The 17,005-nt window shown below is 34.4% G+C and overlaps 1 protein-coding gene across 2 annotated transcripts; it reads right to left on the bottom strand.

The window, feature by feature from the left end:
- Positions 1 to 815: 815 nt before the first annotated feature.
- On the bottom strand, positions 816 to 8,732 carry drm (odd-skipped family member drumstick). Of its 2 annotated transcripts, XM_088041125.1 has the most exons (4): positions 8,562 to 8,726; positions 1,503 to 1,799; positions 1,321 to 1,394; positions 816 to 1,210 (listed from the first exon to the last, which is right to left on the bottom strand). In XM_088041125.1, the coding sequence occupies exons 2-3, from the start codon at positions 1,721 to 1,723 to the stop codon at positions 1,370 to 1,372; spliced, it is 246 nt and encodes an 81-aa protein (XP_087897251.1). In that variant the 5' UTR covers positions 1,724 to 1,799; positions 8,562 to 8,726; the 3' UTR covers positions 816 to 1,210; positions 1,321 to 1,369. The 2 variants fall into 2 exon arrangements, with proteins under 2 accessions (XP_087897251.1, XP_087897250.1); XM_088041124.1 differs by lacking the exon at positions 1,321 to 1,394 and having other exon boundaries at positions 8,562 to 8,732.
- Positions 8,733 to 17,005: the final 8,273 nt, after the last annotated feature.

Genomic DNA, 17,005 nt, shown 5'->3' with positions numbered 1-17,005 from the left:
TTACGACATGAAAATTTTTTCCCATGCCAACTGCAAAGAAACTAAAGTAACACCAAAATTGCGAGAACAAAAAACAGAAGTTCTAAAAGTTTTTCTGGACAAGTTTAATCGTAAAGAGCAAAATTTCCCCAAATTTGTTCAAAAAGAGTTAAAAAAACGAACATCTGTACTGGTGTCAAAATCAGTTTAATTCAATGAAATGTTGGTAGCAATGTTTGCCGCATAAGGGTGCCAGCAGGGTTACCAATCTATTTAAATTACTGAAGGGTGCTTCAATGTCATTTTGATTCGATGACAGATTGAGAGCAGATTTGCAACGATAATAAATAGTTTTTTTTCCGGTGACGTTCGTTTATGTAAGAAAGCGACGTAAATGAAAAAACTTGTCAGCTGTATTTAAATTTGCTTTGTTTTCCAAGTTAAAATTAGTATCTAGGATGAGGCGTAGTGATGTCATTAGATCGTCTTGGTCCCGAAACCGGATATTGTTTTCGATGAGTCAAAAGCAAACCTCGTAATCACGATCATGACTATCGATAAATAAACGTATTTTCCAATTGGAAAATTTGGTGGATGCGCCATCGCCACGGTAATAACAGCGAGCAAAACACTAATCGCTGATAATGACGATATTCCCATCGACTTAACTAGTTAAATTGCACCGTGTGATCAAGAAAAGCCTTGTTATACACGATCTTGGAACGAAAACATGTAATAACGGTGAAAGCTACCGTTGCATGTTTGCCAACCACCGAGAGCCCGAGGAAGACGATTTAAGAGAGGTATTTCCGTATGGATGAGAAGAAAACTCTGGACTGTTTCAACTTTTTAATGATAAAGCTCTAGTTAATAAATATAAAGCTAACTTAACTAAGATAAGCGCTGATGTAGTTTTTGCAGGGCAAAAAGTACTCAGAGAACTACGAGACATTTACATTAGGTTTAGTACGTTATGAATAAAAAATTAGGACAAAGCGGGACCTCGATGAGGTCGATAAGGATTGCACTTATTAACAATGACAATTTGATTGTTAATTTTTTAGACTAGACGAATAGTAGTCTGTTTCGAACGGAATTTTATAAATACCAACTTAAAGTAACTAAATATTTACAACATGCAATAACATAATAAATATGGAATACTGAAGATTTCCGTGGTTAGCATCTTGAAAAACAGCTGTAGTCCGGAGCGGTAGAGTAGTGTATTGTCCTGAAAACGAAAAAGGATTAAAGAACGAACTAGCGCGGTCACCATTATTGTTTGAAAGAAGCGTTAGTAAAGGCCCCGAAGTGTTAGTAATAAAAGTGTTAAAGTCTTACATTGCAATAAAAGAAGACAGGGCCGGATTACCCTTCGGTCAGGAGCCCTTTACCGCCATATGCATTGATTACATCTAAAATACCAACACATTAGAAAGTTAAACGATGAAATAATATATACAGAGCCACTTCGTTTTCATGTTAGTCTTAAAAACGAAGTAGCTTAAAAGAAAAATCCATACCTGTGTTGTTTAAGGTTGTCCTGACGCTTGAATCCTCTTCCACAAACCTCGCAGCTGAAGGTCAGTTCAGGACTTTTGTGGGTCCTCTCGTGGATCATCAAATTGTAGGACTTGGTGAACTTCCTTTGGCAGTACTTGCAGATGAATTCGTACTTTGGGCGCATTTTTCTACGGAACTCGCGCCCACTAACGTCGTTGTCAATCTGTATTATCGCAAACATCGTGTCTGATTCTTATCTGTTCCTATTACTCAGCGCGATGAACAGATGTGAATCCTAGCTGGGATTTTGCAGGTTCCTGCAACAGATTCGGACGATTACTCACTGATCGGGATCCTGCTTCAGCAGGAGAGTGCGTTGGTGCGGATCGGGAGCCCATCGAGTGGCGTCTTTGCAGGCAAAGAGTGAAAGGTTATTTTCCCTCCTACTTGTTACATTCGCACGACCGCCGCCTTCGTTACATATTAGTACACGACACTCCTGCAGTTTTGTAAGAATTCCGAGTCGAACAGTAATATGTAAGTGAATATTGGCGTGTAATTGCCGCCGATCTAGCCGACTGTAATCTATACTAAATGAGACACGTGTTTGTCACCGGTAAATGAGCCGGAAACGCCACTTGCACCCACCGCCATTGTGGTAGCAATTATTTTCCTACACTTGTAATTATTACGTTATGGAACCAACGCTATTTTTACAGCTGACACCTTTTTAACATCGTAAAAACATAAAATTTAGGCACTTGCCGGCAGATTTACGATTCAAACCATAAAAAACTCTTTCTCCGCAATTTAATCTTTTATCCACAATTGCGACAAATTGTCTCAGCGTTGAGCGGACGCCGACGACCCAAAGCAAATATACACAGTGTTCATAAAAATGAAATTTGACGCACTTAAATGCATCGTAAATTATTTAAAAGAGACAAACTAATAGTATTAAATTCGAGATTTATTCCGGAACGATTTTTACGCCAATTCATTCCATGTATCATTTTTTAATTGGGCCATAAATATACACGCTGTCATCATTTGCTTTTCAACACGCCTTTACCTATATTGCGATATTTACCACATGCATTTTTTACACTTTGAAACGAAAAAAACTTTTCAGGGAAACCATAGATCTTTTTGAAATGAAAAAAAATGACACTTTTAAGAACTTGTTTAAATTTTATAAAATACGGTCCTGGTTGGATTTCGACGTGATCTTTCGATAAAAAACGTTCAAATAAAAAAAAATTGTGACTACAGACGACTTATTTGGTCACAATTTTTATATCAAATAAGTTTTCATTAATGTAATAGCGTCAAATTCATTATCAATCTTTGATCAACATTTAAAATGTCAAAAAAAAGCAAGACCAAACTGTCATTTACAAAACTTTGTCGCCACGAAAATGACAGATAAATGTTTCATTTTTTATGACATTTGTGATGCAGTCAAATTTGACGTTTATAATAGTTGATTTTATTTTGCCGGTTGGCATCACTGCATAAGTGTCAATTGTGTCAAATTGTGTGCCGTTGTGAAGCCCAATGACCCTCGAAAATAATAAGGTTAACTGATTAAGTAAAGTTAAAACAAAAATTTACAGAAGCACGAAATTCTGGCATTTGAATTTAATTTATTAATCTTCAATTGTTCGATTTGAATGCGGTGCTACCAACGCATTTTCCAACTGATAAAATTTCTCTAAATGAGTGATTGACGTTTCAAATTTAAACTAGTCGAAGTCAATACATATAAACAACTAAAATTTTGTGTTTAATTCGCCTCCAAAAAAAAACTAGATATTTTTTATTTACCGGTTGGTAGGATCGCACTGTCACCAATTGACACAGGAGTGTGCTGAAGTATTTTAAACGAGGTTAGAATGTTTTATTTCCAAAATAGTTACTAGGAGAGCAACTTTAAAGAGTAAAAGTCACTAAATCAGATTTTTTTGATTCTTTAAAAAATGGAAAATGCTTTTTTGGAAATCTGAGTGAAAATGCGAGCCGAGTCGAAGCAAGAGGAAGACTTCTAAAAGCATTTTCGGATGTGTCATCAACGCAATGTCTACAAATTTAACAAAATAAAAAAAATCTCTTCTAGTGAATTTTACTCTTCAAGGTTGCTCGTCTAAGAACTATTTTGAAAATAAACATTTTAACCTCTTTTAAAGTGACCCCTTGCGATACCAACCGTTAAAGAAAAAACTCAAAAATCTAACTAGTTTTTTTTTAGAGGCCTAGGACATCAAACGCGGTCTTAAAAAGACGTGGCCAATTTGTTTTAAACATCAAAGTCATTTTATTCTTAAGAAGTGTAAAGCACCCTTTATGAATTTCATTATTACTGTCATATTTGACGAAACTGATTGAAATTTGCACGTTAAATTGACATTAATGAATAGACTAAAGTCCGTTTTTTTATTAAAAAACCACCAACACCGCACTCTCCCACCACTTTACAACCGGCAACGTCGTCGATGGTGACTTTTTGGTGATAAAATCAAATAGGTTAGCTGCCTAATTGACAATTTGATTACACAAAACGGCCTTTCAGGCTGTGCCGAGTTTTTTCACTATTAAATCCTTTGATTTGCAATCCAACAGACTGTAAAAGAAACGTTTTTAACGGAAACACTGCTTAATTTTCAGAAATGTCATCAAGTTTGACAACTATTTTTTCACCAAAAATCTCCCTAGGCAACGTTGCCGGTTGTAATGCAGAGGAAGATTGCGGTGTTGGTGGTTTTTAAAAAAAAAAAACGGACTTTACACTCAAATTTTCAAAATGTCAGAAGAATTTCTGAAATAATTTGGCCGCGACTGTAGGTACCATTTAAGTATTAATAAAAAACTGTCATTATCAAAGATAAATGACACGAAGGTGACTGTCAATATCCAGAAACATCAAAGAAAATTCCAAATTTTTGCTGAAGAAACCATCAAATTTCGCCATGGTACATACCTACCATTGCAAGTAATAAAATTTGGGCATCAAATCACCATTTTTATTGCTCGGCACTGTATTTTTTTATGAGCTGGTTTATCAATGATCTAATAGCGCTATCACAACTGTATTTTGTTAAAGATAAGCAAACTGCTGTCATTAGAACTAATTTACTTTCGCGGCATTACTAGAAACGCTATTTGTCAATAAAATTGTTACTTTGATTCGTCACTGATAGTCGACGTCATTGTAGTGAAATCTTTTATCGCTCTTTTCTTTTGCTACGTCATAGCGGAATATCCGCAATTAATAGTGAACTTTGTGCATCCTCTTGTCTTTAGTGAGGTCATCTCTGACCTTTGACGAATCGTCGTCCCGCCAACAATAAATTTGGTCACGGTGTCCAAAACTCGCTCTCTTACATAACCAGAAAAAGAAACTCAAACACAAACCTCATCCTCTGATAACCGCCGTCCTAAAGAATGTGTCAAAAGGAATGACAACAATTACTTTATGTTAATAATTCGATGACTTGCAAATGTTCCGCTCCTTGTTTCACCGCTCGTGTTGTTTTCGTAAGACAAGGATGGCATTTCGATCTGTCGGATAACATTCGAAAGGGAATCAAAGAAGGCGGTGTTGACTGGTTATTGTTATAGAAAGGTTCTGCTCTTTATGATGATGGACGATCTCTATGATAAATTGTGTTGGAATTTTGTGCGCCAGCCTACCGACCAGATCTGCATTAAAATTCAGAAAAATTATACAACATAAATCGTTGGAAAGCCGGCGCAACAGTGTGGGTTCGGCTTAATGAAACATTTCACGAATTCCGATTAGTGAGTAATTGATGTCGCGGTGATTCAAGAAATCGAAGATGTTCAGCTTTAGCCAAATTTATAAAATTGTGTCACAGCTGGAGGCGCGACCTCAAAAATCATAAGTGACTAACGGAGATATTTCTCATTGAGTAAACAAGATTTTTCATGAATGGAGATTTCAGAGAAATTTTACGCTTTATTACTATAAAAAAATGTTTATTTATACGCTGACGCGACTGCTACTGTGTGGAAACATAAATAAACATTCTCAATTTTAAGTTTTCTGCTGATTCAGGATGGAGGGCTACCGTTGTGGTTTCACCGTTTATAAACCACAAAAGTGAATCAGAATTTTTGGAGATATTTTCGGAAAAAAAGTGACCAGCGAAGGTCTACCGGTGGTTTGTAAATTCACGATTTTGGGAGGAAAAAAATTCCAAAGGTTAATGTTCATTTTTAATTTTGGAAAAATGACTTGCCGACGGTTTACAATAAATTATCAATTCAAACGGAATTTTTTCACTAACGAATTATCATTTATTTATTGACAATATTCTGTTTATTGATAATAATGTTCTAAGAAATGTTTCTAAGCAAATATAATTATTCCATGCTTATTTAATAATAAGCAATTTTTGCCTAAGCAAAAGTCAACGCAAAACCAGAAGTAAATAAACAAACATTTTTGATAAATTTACAGAAATAATTAGGGATTGGCAGGTAGTAATTAATTTTAATTAGAACGATTAAACATGCAACAAAGTAATTTAAATTTAAATTACTTATTAATTACAGATGCTAAAAAATGCTACCTAACAAGAATGAACTTTTAAAATCCAATTAAGCAATTAATAAATAAAAATACATTAAGGGCGGTTTACACAATAATTTGTTTGATATTAAGTTAATCTCGCAAGTAGTTTGATAATTGCTGTCATTTGATTGGTGAAAAACAGTAACTTTAATCTAAAGATTAAATTTAGCTTCTGTAAAGCGGGCTTAAATTAAAACAAGAAAATTTTAAAAGCTGTTAGACAGTTTGATATAAATAAAAAAAATTGACGTAGATATATTTTTTCTACGTTGGCAACAAGTTTGATATTGTAAAGCTGTCACAGATATGACTGTCAAAGAGACGTTTTAACACAAACCAACACGGCTGCCAACTTTTTTTCCATTTAAAATCTTTCTAAACTGTTTTCCAATTCCAATGATAATCTTGCATAGTAACAATAATTAAAAAATAAATACTTTAAAGATATGTTTCAAAGAACTCAAAAAATCGAGAATTGGGGCTTAGAAAATTTTTTCACGTTGGTAGCAGTGTCATTTATCAGATTTGTTCTGTCATAAAACACATTTTAGCAATGACATCAATGATGATTGACTTCAAACTGTCAAAGAGAAGCAGTGCTACCAACATGTTTTAAGTTCCAAAGGCTACTCCGACTTTTATTCAACCGACTGATAAGAAAATCAGAAATAACTGTAAATTAAACTCGGCGCTAAAAGTAGAACAAAACGATAATAAAATTGTAAACAAAGTTACCACCGATAATAGAAACGATAAGTTATCTACAAATTGTTACTAATTTTAGTCGGTATAGTAGGAAGTTTATTAGGTAAATAAAAATATTCCTACCTACATAGTTTTTTGTTAATCATTCTTTCGATTGAACAATTAATTAATAAAAATACTATTAAAAAATTGAAACCTTTTAAACAGTTTGATAGAAATAAAAAATTGCCATAGATACTTGAATACACAAATATGTTTTTTGAGAAATGACTGTCAAAGAAACGTTTTTAACAGAACAAAAAGAGTTGCCAACTTATTTCCAATTTCAAAGCCAATTTCAATTTTCAATCAATTTTAACGATTGTATTACGAACGTAACAATAATTTAAAAATAAACACTTTGAAAATCCTTAAAAATAAGTTCTAAAGAACCGAAAGAAACAAGAACTAGGACTTAGAAAATCTTTTCATGTTGGTAGTAGCAGTGTCATTTATCAGTTTTAATCCATCATATAACACATTTTAGCAATGACAACAATTAATTTCAAACTGTCAAAGAGAAAACAGGCAGTGCTACCAACATATTTTAAATTCCAAAGCCTATTCCGACGTAATTTTTATTCGATCGACTGATAATTTTGAGTAAGAAAATTAGAAACTCGTCGCTGAAGGTACAAGAAGTGTCGTCGATAATAAAAACGGAAAGTTATCAAGCAATTTTTGCTAATTTCGACGGTAAAATTGGAAGTTAGTTAAATCAATAAAAATATTGAGTTTGTTGGTAATCATAATATTGTCTTATGCAACCAAGAATACATTACAATTTTGAAAAATTATTGTGGCTATTACATAAATAAAAGAAAAATACAAAACTAAGAAAGTCGAATCGTTGAGATTACCATTTTAATGCGTTTAACACTGAATCCGTCCTCGCGGAACCACGCATTTAGCTCTCCAAAAATCTGATATTTTAATTTCCAAACAAACAAAAACTTTATAATAACACGCTACTATAATACCCACGTAACCGCGTAGGTGTCCATCCACAGCTGTCCACTTTAGCAAGTTATCAAGATTTTCATAATAATAAATTTTGAAAGTTTAGCAGGTGCAAATTTGAGTCTGGGATCATTTGAAGCCTCATCTGAATAGTGAAACCTGACCTTTTTGAACTAATAACGTGTCGAAACCTAGATATATCAGCGTGGGCCAAAATTTTGGTGACCTTTGGTGAGGTAAAAATTGAGAGTCAAGAACCTTTTATCGTGGATTCGTGGCTCGCATCCACCCAAAATAAAAAAATCTGATCGGAACAATGGTGAATATCAATGGGATCCAACAATGAAGGGCGGGTACAGAGGCGTATTAGCATAAATACACGTTATATTGTCCATTCCAGTGACATTCAATACGAAAGGGTGCGCCTTTAATGCCATATCTTGGCGAAAACTGTTTGAACCGAAAAAAGCGAAACACTGTTCCCACAGCGCGCTCTAGATAGCTACTTGTTTTACAGCTACCCCGCCGACTCGCTACTGGTTATAAGATTTGGTGGGGATAATATGAGTTGTTTTATTGGTATACGGTAGCCGTAACAATCGCGAGCTACTGGGTACCGCGAGGCCAATTAAACGTCGGATCTGGCTGTCGACCAATCACAGTTTTTGATCAGGAACGCGTAACGGCGGGTGTAACATAACCGAGAAATTTCTGGAGACTTGGACGCGACGTTAGACGACGAACCTCGAAATCGCGATAATTAAAAGAAAATTGTACTAACCTTGGACCATGCGAGGCTGATGATGGGTGCGATGGTATTAAACTCGCCAACAATCTTTCAGGAGTAGTTCTAAGTTTTGCTTCTGTACCAAACTAGAGATGGTAGCCCAATGATCCTAGCAGTAGTGTGTAGCTCAGGGCTCCCTCGTGCCCCTCTGCCCCCCTTCTGGAGCTTACTAAGTCCAACCTACCTGAGGACCCCCCTTAAGAGGCCCTGGCATAAGGCTCACCTCCGCGGATCCGCTTAAACCAGAAGTCAAACACACGACAACGGAAAATCGGCTTTATCTCGACTTTCTATAAGAAAGTAGCGGCGGCGACGGTCCCTTGATTAAGTTTTTAAAATGAGACGATGCGTAATTCGTGTCTGGTTTTTTTTATTTCCACTTTTCCACAATTCTTAATTATTCCTACATTTTGCATACAAGTTGTGCTTTTTATTACGACTACCGGCACTTTATGGATTATTTCATTACAAGTAGTTGTTGAAACTTCAAGAGGTTAATTTATTAACCGCGAGTGAGAGCGTCGGGAAAATTTTCTGCATTGTAACAATCGCACCGTAAGTGTATTTCTTGCTTTTCATTTTAATTTATTACAAGAGTTGTAAATGCCGACTGTGGTTTATACGATAAATTTCAAAGCATTAAATTCTGTCACATCCGAGATGTAAATTAAATTTTAATGAGAAATGTTCGAGTCGGTAGCGACGAAAATTACTATTTTTAACGCCGAACAGGCTATCAATTTATAAGAAAAATTTTTCATATCGCTAATAAAAAAACAGAGATGGCTCATTACGTGGAATGTGAAAAGCAATTTACATAAAATTCTTGCGGTCACTACAAAAACAGTGCGAACGGGGCATGGGAAATTTCCGAACCAAAATAAATGATTTTCACCTTCAAACCACTGATTTCGAAAAATTGGAAAATCGACCACCATCACACCAAAATGCACCAAAAATTGACCAAAAAAAATGTGTGAACCGAATTTTAGGTTTTCGATAAAGAATTTTTGATAGTTTGGTGCTTTTCATCAGACGAAGTGTCTTCAAACTGAGCTTCAAACTCTTCCGACGGATCTTATTGCAACGTTTCTATTGATAAAAAGACGTGATTTTGGTTTTACTATGTTCGTATTATAAAGAATTAAACAGTTGATGGGTCTAAGAATTTTGGAAATTGCAAAATATTTAGAAATGTTAGAAAATCAAGATTTAAAAAATTATAAAGTTACCTACATAGATTTTCTAAATTAAATGATTTTTATGACTTTAAGGATTTTTCTAAACTAGCAATGCCCAAAAAAATAGTTTTTTTCTAGTTTGAAACGTTTTGAAACCAAAATTTACAAAAAATTTTAGACAATCCTAAGATATTTTAAAATTTTGATCTAAAAGATCTCAAAAATCTAAATATATTATAAAATGGTTTTAAAAATTGGACATTTCAAAGCCATTTCAAAACTCAACAAGTTATTTAGCTTATTTTTTTACTTTAATTGTTATCAATTCTAAAACGTACAAAAAATTGTAATATTTTATATTTTATACTGTTAGATGAAAATCAAAATTTTGGCAACAATTCCAAAAAATAAAGTATAATTGAATAGAAAGATTATAGAAGCTTAACAAATCTTTTCGCAATTTTTGTTGGTTTTTCAAGATTTAGATTGTTATCCCAACGCATTTAAGAGAATAAAATGAAAATTTTTAAAGCTCTAAAATACCTACAAAGAATTTGTTTAAAATTTTAAATTTCCTAGATCTTCGAGTTTTCAAAATCTTTATTATTTATACAGGGTGATGAAAAAAGACGACGATGCTACCTATTATGTTGCAGCTAATTCTTTCCTGAACCCAAAATTAAAAACCAAAACGAAAATTGTGCTTTTTTAACTAAGATAAAAGTTTTCGTTTATAAACAATCAAACTCTGTTTAGGTAAACATTTTATAACAATTTCATTGTTAGACATTACATTTTTTACAACTAATGATATTCTGTATCAAAAAAAGAAAAAAAGTGCTTTAAACCAAGTTTCTTAAGGTTTTAAAAGTACCATTTCTTGGCTTTGTAGAAGATTTTTGTTGCAATGTTGCAACATTGTAAAACTCTTGCAATTAGTATTAGTTGCTTAATTACAAAGATTGCCAAATGTCAAATTTTATTAGAAAGGATTGTCAAGATTTTCCTTTGAAAAAAAATCCATAGTGTGAACCCATTCCTGGGTTTAAATTAATTTTGCTTTGATTTCTGAGATGGTTTAAGTGAAAAGAACATGGTACTTCCTTCAACTCTTGGGCGCCTTTTTTTCCATCACTCTGTATAACTTACCTATAAATGTATTAGTTTTTTTGTTTGCTTTTCACGTTTTGGAGTCCAAAGAATAAGAATTTAAGAATATACTCTAAAAATTAAATAAATATGTCGAATTTCAAAGCCTAAAGAATCTTCAGTTTTTGAAATTTAAAATTTTTGAGAAACTTGAGAACGTTTGCTGTTTGAATTGAAATTGGTGCTTCCTGAGTCTTGAAACTGTGTTCAAATTTTCAGAAATCTCTTCATTTGCGACGAAATTTCAGCGAGAGTAAAATTCCCCGACCGTAATAAAACGTAAGTAAAAAAAAAAGACGATGGTCGATCTTCGCATCGTTCTCGTCGAGCTCAGCAACATTGGTGGCTTGGGAGCTCCCTCAGGGGAGATGTGGAGTAGGTGGAATGCTGGGAAAGCCCTCAGGGACTTGGTAGCCTGCGCCCTTGCCTCGCCCGTCACGGGGTCATGGGTCAGATGACTGCACTGTTGTTCGATAAGTTGCCCGGATTTTTCCAGACTTGGTCCGGTGGCTTTGTTGACGCCATCGCGTTTTGGCTACTGTGTATGTTGCGCCTGCGTGCTTCAAATATCAACGACCAATGCGCGGTAGCACCCATACGGTAGCCAATATTGCCACTGTTTGCCCTCCTTTACCACAGCGAAGAGGTGGTCGGCTCGCGAGATTCTTTCGTTTCTATTTTTACCTCCGACTAATTATTCAAATTAACACGTCAATTATCGATCGAGAAATTTATGTCTCTAATTCCAATTATCTTACGATTTTAACTTGTCAACCCCCTGGAGAGAGCATGAATCAGAGTCGCCTCACCCGGATCTTCGAATTCGCGCTGTTTCCGCCTCGGAATTCTTCAGTAGCGACGCCGATCCGCCTGCACCCACCAAATTCTTCTAGTTAAAAACGCCGCAGATCAAATTTCTACATGTGTGGTTCCGTCTATGACGTGTCTTTCGGGCTATAAATACTTGCGTTATCAGTATTTGCGGTGTTGTAGAGTCAGCGGCGCGCTTTCTTTCAAAAAGACCGATTTTTTTCTCTGGAAACGCCCGTGATAAATAGTTACACCCAGTTGACAAATTGAGACTAATTTTAGAAATTTATTACACCGACTTTACGAGAATTGTGTACCTGTCGTTAAATATTGTGACAGTTAATTAACATAAATATTTACTGAAATTCATGTAAATTGTGACCTTTGTTTTCGGGTTTTAAGGATTGCGCCGATACGTCGTGAAATGATAATATTTGCGGGTGATAATAATTATGGTTGTTCGCCTCGCTTCGTCATTTTTACCACCATCTGACGACATCGCCCATCAAGTTAAATGTCTTGTTGGGGCCATCTACGGCGGTGGTTAGTTCAATGCGGCCACACACGCTAAAACACACCTACAAAGATTCAGGAAGAGATTTCCTAGCCCACGCAATCGTCTCCGTCTTTGCATCACCAACATTTCGATGTAAATTCACCATTATATCGGTGCACTTGTGTCCATTTTGCATAATAGAACGTTTCTAATTTATACTAGTCTTTGAGGAAATTTTGGAAGAACTCTTGATGAACTTGTCTACAGTCCTGACCTGACCTGGGATGGAAGGTTAACCCCTAATTGCTTATGAATATGTCTAACGGGTTAGCGAAGAAATTCCTGAAAGCTTTTGAAAATCTCCTCCGATTGGAGTGTGTAATTTCATTTCGATTGAAAATAAATCTTTCTGTGTGATGACGCAACGGTCATCATCGTCGAGAAGAAGTCCGCAGGTAGTGCTGTTGATCGGCATTCTACATCGACTTAGGTCTATGGGTAGGGTAGTGAACATTTACCGAGCGCTTCCACGCAGTGTTGGTCGCGTGGGAACTGCACAGTAGTGTCTGCGGCCCCCGAACATCCCGCGCCCCCCACGTGCCCGCGTGCCCCCCACGAGCGCGAGCTTCTTCTCTACACCAAGACCATTCGAAGATTCGCTCTTCAACAATGTCCGAAATTAACGAACTCAATGCTACTAACGACGACTGTTTTGAACGGGTGATTAGCACGTGCGATGGTAGGTGATGGGAGATTTCACTTTTTTGCCTTTTTGGGAGGAGAAAGTGGCGGTGGGGCGAGGGGGGTTGAGATTAGGACATCCGTGGGGTCCGATTTGCTTTCAGGGGCAATTTGGTTCAACTCTATTGAATTTTAGAGACTCTAGAATTATCTAAAGTTTCCATCATGACTCATTAGGAAAACCTGAAAAGTTTCATCACGGCAAAGAAATCTTCACATATCGTTAAATTGATTCCAACATCTTTCCATTCATTTCTAGAATCTTTAAAGTCTAGAAGAACATCTTAAAAATGGTTGGAAGAAGTTTTTAATTCCAAACTTGAAATTTTTTGAAATTTCTGAAACTCTGGAGAACTTTATAGTATATTAAGTATTAAGAACGGTAAGGACACTTTACCGATCGAAGATTCCAATTATTGTGTGAGATCGGTATAGTCCTTAACGTTCGTGATGCTTATAATATTTTTTGCACGATTGACAAATTTCGATTATTTTTATAAAACTAAAAATGTTACAAATAATTGACATTAATTGTTCTTCAAAAATTCCTGAAAAGTCAAAATTTCGGTCTGAGAATGGATATAAATCCTTCTTTTTTAATGACTATTTTTAAATTTTTACTTACCGTTCTAGAACGGTAAGTAAATTTTGTACTTACCGTTTTCTTTATCTTGGTAATCAGTAAACTCAACTTACTCTTCCAACAGCAGGCGCGGTAACTAAGCAAAATTGTTCTATCGTGCAAAAAAGAATTTTAGAGATATTTGAAATTAATCATTGGAATCTTCAAAATGGCTTTAAAATGTGAGCATTTTTTTTTTGGTCTTAAAAATAAATTTTACCAATAAATTTAGCAATTTTTGCTTAATTTGCTAAAATTTTTTAGTCTTCCGCTATTAAATTTTGCAATTTGGTGGAGTCACAAAACTAACTATGTATTCACAAATAGTAACTTCTACAAATTTCGTAGCTGCAGCACAAAAATTATCAAAATTACAAATTCTAGCAATTTTTGCTTAAATTCTAAAATTTGAGTTTTCCGGTCTACACTTTTGCAATTTGGTAGAGTTAATAAATGATTCAAAAATAGTACTTTCTCAAAATTTCGTAGATGTAGCTCAAAAAATATTAAAATTACGAATTTTTGCAGAAGATGTTAGCAGTTTTTTCTTGGTCTTAAATATAACATTTTCTAACATTTGAGTCTTCCGCTCTACAATTTTGCAATTTGGTAGAATTAATAAACGATTTAAAAGAAATAAATTCCTCAAATTTCGTAGCTGTAGCACAAACATTGCAAAAATTACGAATTTTAACAAAAAATATCAGCAATTTTTCTTGGTCTTGAAGATAAAACATTCTACAATTTGAGTTTTCCGACCTACACTTTTGCAATTTGGTAGAGTTAATACTCGATTTAAAAATAATACCTTCTCCAAATTTCGTAGCTGTAGCGCAAAAATTACCAAAATTACGAATTTTTACAAAAGATGTCGACAATTGTTTCTTGAGTTTTCCGGTCTACACTTCTGCAATTTGGTGGAGTTAATAAATGATTCACAAATAGTAACTTACCAAAATTTTGTAGACCTAGCCCAAAAATTACCAAAATTACGAATTTTTAGAAAAAATTTTGGCAATTTTGTCTTGATCTTACCAACAAAAGTTTCTAGTCTACAATTTTGCAATTTGGTAAAGTTCATTAACAATTAAAAAGAAGTAATTTTCCGAAATTTCATAGCTGTGGGGCTTTAATTATCAAAGTTACGAATTTTTGTTTTTTCTTAAAAATAAAAATTGCTAAAACTTGAATCTTCCGCATTCATCTCTTACAGTCTTATCTACAGTCCAGAACTATTCTTTATATGTTTTCGGTATTCTCAGAATGGTTTATTTAAAAATGTTGACTTTTTTTATTTATTTTTTTGGTTTCTTCAAATCCCTTATAGGATGTTTCAGGAATCTCCACAAATCTTTTGTATTTTCTGTAATTCTCTAATATTCGAAAAAAAAATCTCCAAAATTTTATATTTCTTGATTTATAAGCACGGTATTTATAAGAGATTCTAGAGTTTTTCAGCAGCCCTAAATCCTCAAAAATCTTTTGCATTTAATCAAAATTCTCTATCTACCTATCTCCAAGATTCTCTACGATTTTGTAGTTTTTTTTCCTAATTTGTATTTTAAACATTCCCAAGTTGCTATAAAAACTATTGAAAAACTATTAAAAAATTAATAAAACTAATGAAAAGATTATAGCATTCCGTATCGAAATGGGATATAACAGTTTTTAAGTTTGTTGAAACTTTCTGGAACTCTAGCTGTGACATTCTTTGAATTTTTTTTTATAATTGTTTGACCCCCCTCGTAAACTACTTGGCCTACCGATCTAAGATTTGGACAGATAGAGCTCGAGCTCTTTAAAATCTCTCTTAAGCTCTTTAAAATGACCCTTAAAACATCTCTTTAAAATCTACTTTGTTCGATTATTGCCACTCATTATATGTATAATTTCAAGCAGAATTCAAAACTGTCCCAATTTATCCGATAAGTCAATAAATAACTGAATTAACAGCGTTTTATTTATTTTTTCAATTTTTGTATTAAACAAATTGTCTTACAAATAAAGTGACTTGGGGTAAATCCGAACGTGGGGTAAAACCGAACAAGACTAGTTGCAGCCACATGCAGACAGCAACAGAGTTGTAGCGGGGTGTCCACGTTTGAAATGGTCTTTGGCAGTTATACCCTCTTAACTGCTATTCTACTGGAAAGTTCTTTGCGTCAGAATTAATATTTTGTTGTTGTTCGGTTGCGAAAATAAATTCGAACTTGCCCAGGTATCAGTGTTAAGTCTAATGTGGACTAAGTTCGAATTTGCCCGATTTTGCAAAATTGAAAACTTTCAATTTATTTTATAAACTATGCTTCGAAAGTACGTAAAGATAAATTCGGAATTCAATGAAGCCTCATATTAATTATAATTATAATAATCTAAGAACATTGTACGAGTTGTTTCGTTAATTCGATCTTGCTCCGCCTGTCTACATAGTTCGAAACGCAACGATCCTTGATTAATTCCCTTCAAATTGGGTTTATACAGGGTGTCCGGAAAATGACGCACCACCTTGAAAGAGGGTAATTGGGTGGCCCCCCAGAGTACCAAAAAAATATTAAAAAAAAATCCATCTCTCTGTTTTCGCAAGAGGAGCAAAAGAAAATTAGGAAAATGGCAAGATTGCAGAACTGCACCCCCCTATAATTTAAATTTCCAGTATTCAAAGCCATAGTAACGTTGCTGTTGTATTGTTGGCGTTGGTCAGGTCAGTTCATGAACGAGTAATGTAACTATGGTTTAACGTGAACGATGCTACACTAATAGATTGTTGATTGAAAAATGTTTCCGATTTTTTTGCAGCATGCCTTTGCGCAAAATGTTCTTTATGTAACAAATTTATTTGAACGTAAAATTATTGCACAGAAATCGTTAATTTTCGCATCAAACTTTGCCTCTTCAACCCATCGTATCTCAAAAAATTAAAGACATGGATTTTTTTTAACATTTTTCCGGTGGTCTATGGCATTGTCCAATGATACAGTTCACGGTGGTGCGCGACTTTCCGGACATTCTGTATAAATGGGTGCACTATATTAGTAACTTAAGTAACCTTTGTTCATATCAAAGTTAATCATTGTTTAAATTTAGTTAATATTGATTCATAGTTCTATTTAGTAGAGACAGAATCTAAATTACGTTTGAACTTGCCCCAATTTACCTTACCAAATTCAAGATTTCATTTTTTTCTATTAACGACAAAATTCTAAGTTTGAAAGATTAACTTCAATAATTTAGACATCGATGAATTTTAGTCCAATTCTGTCCTCAACGATAACGATAAGACGTAACGACTCTGTGTAGTCGAAGAAATTTTTTAAAATCTGAAATAATTGAATTAGTTTTCTTATCGCATTTGCAAAATCCTAGCAAACACTTCCAGGTTAACAAATTGCGTTATCTGAACTCTTCACAACGCCTCGTCTCCCCAATTAGAAATAAGTAT

The sequence above is a fragment of the Gnatocerus cornutus genome, chromosome 7 (genome assembly GCF_029298725.1).
Source record: "Gnatocerus cornutus isolate USDA-ARS CGAHR chromosome 7, icGnaCorn1.1, whole genome shotgun sequence".
In the NCBI taxonomy this organism is placed as follows: Eukaryota; Metazoa; Arthropoda; class Insecta; order Coleoptera; family Tenebrionidae; genus Gnatocerus; species Gnatocerus cornutus.
Note: the sequence above shows the minus strand (reverse complement) of the source record. Positions and strands in the feature narration are given on the sequence as shown.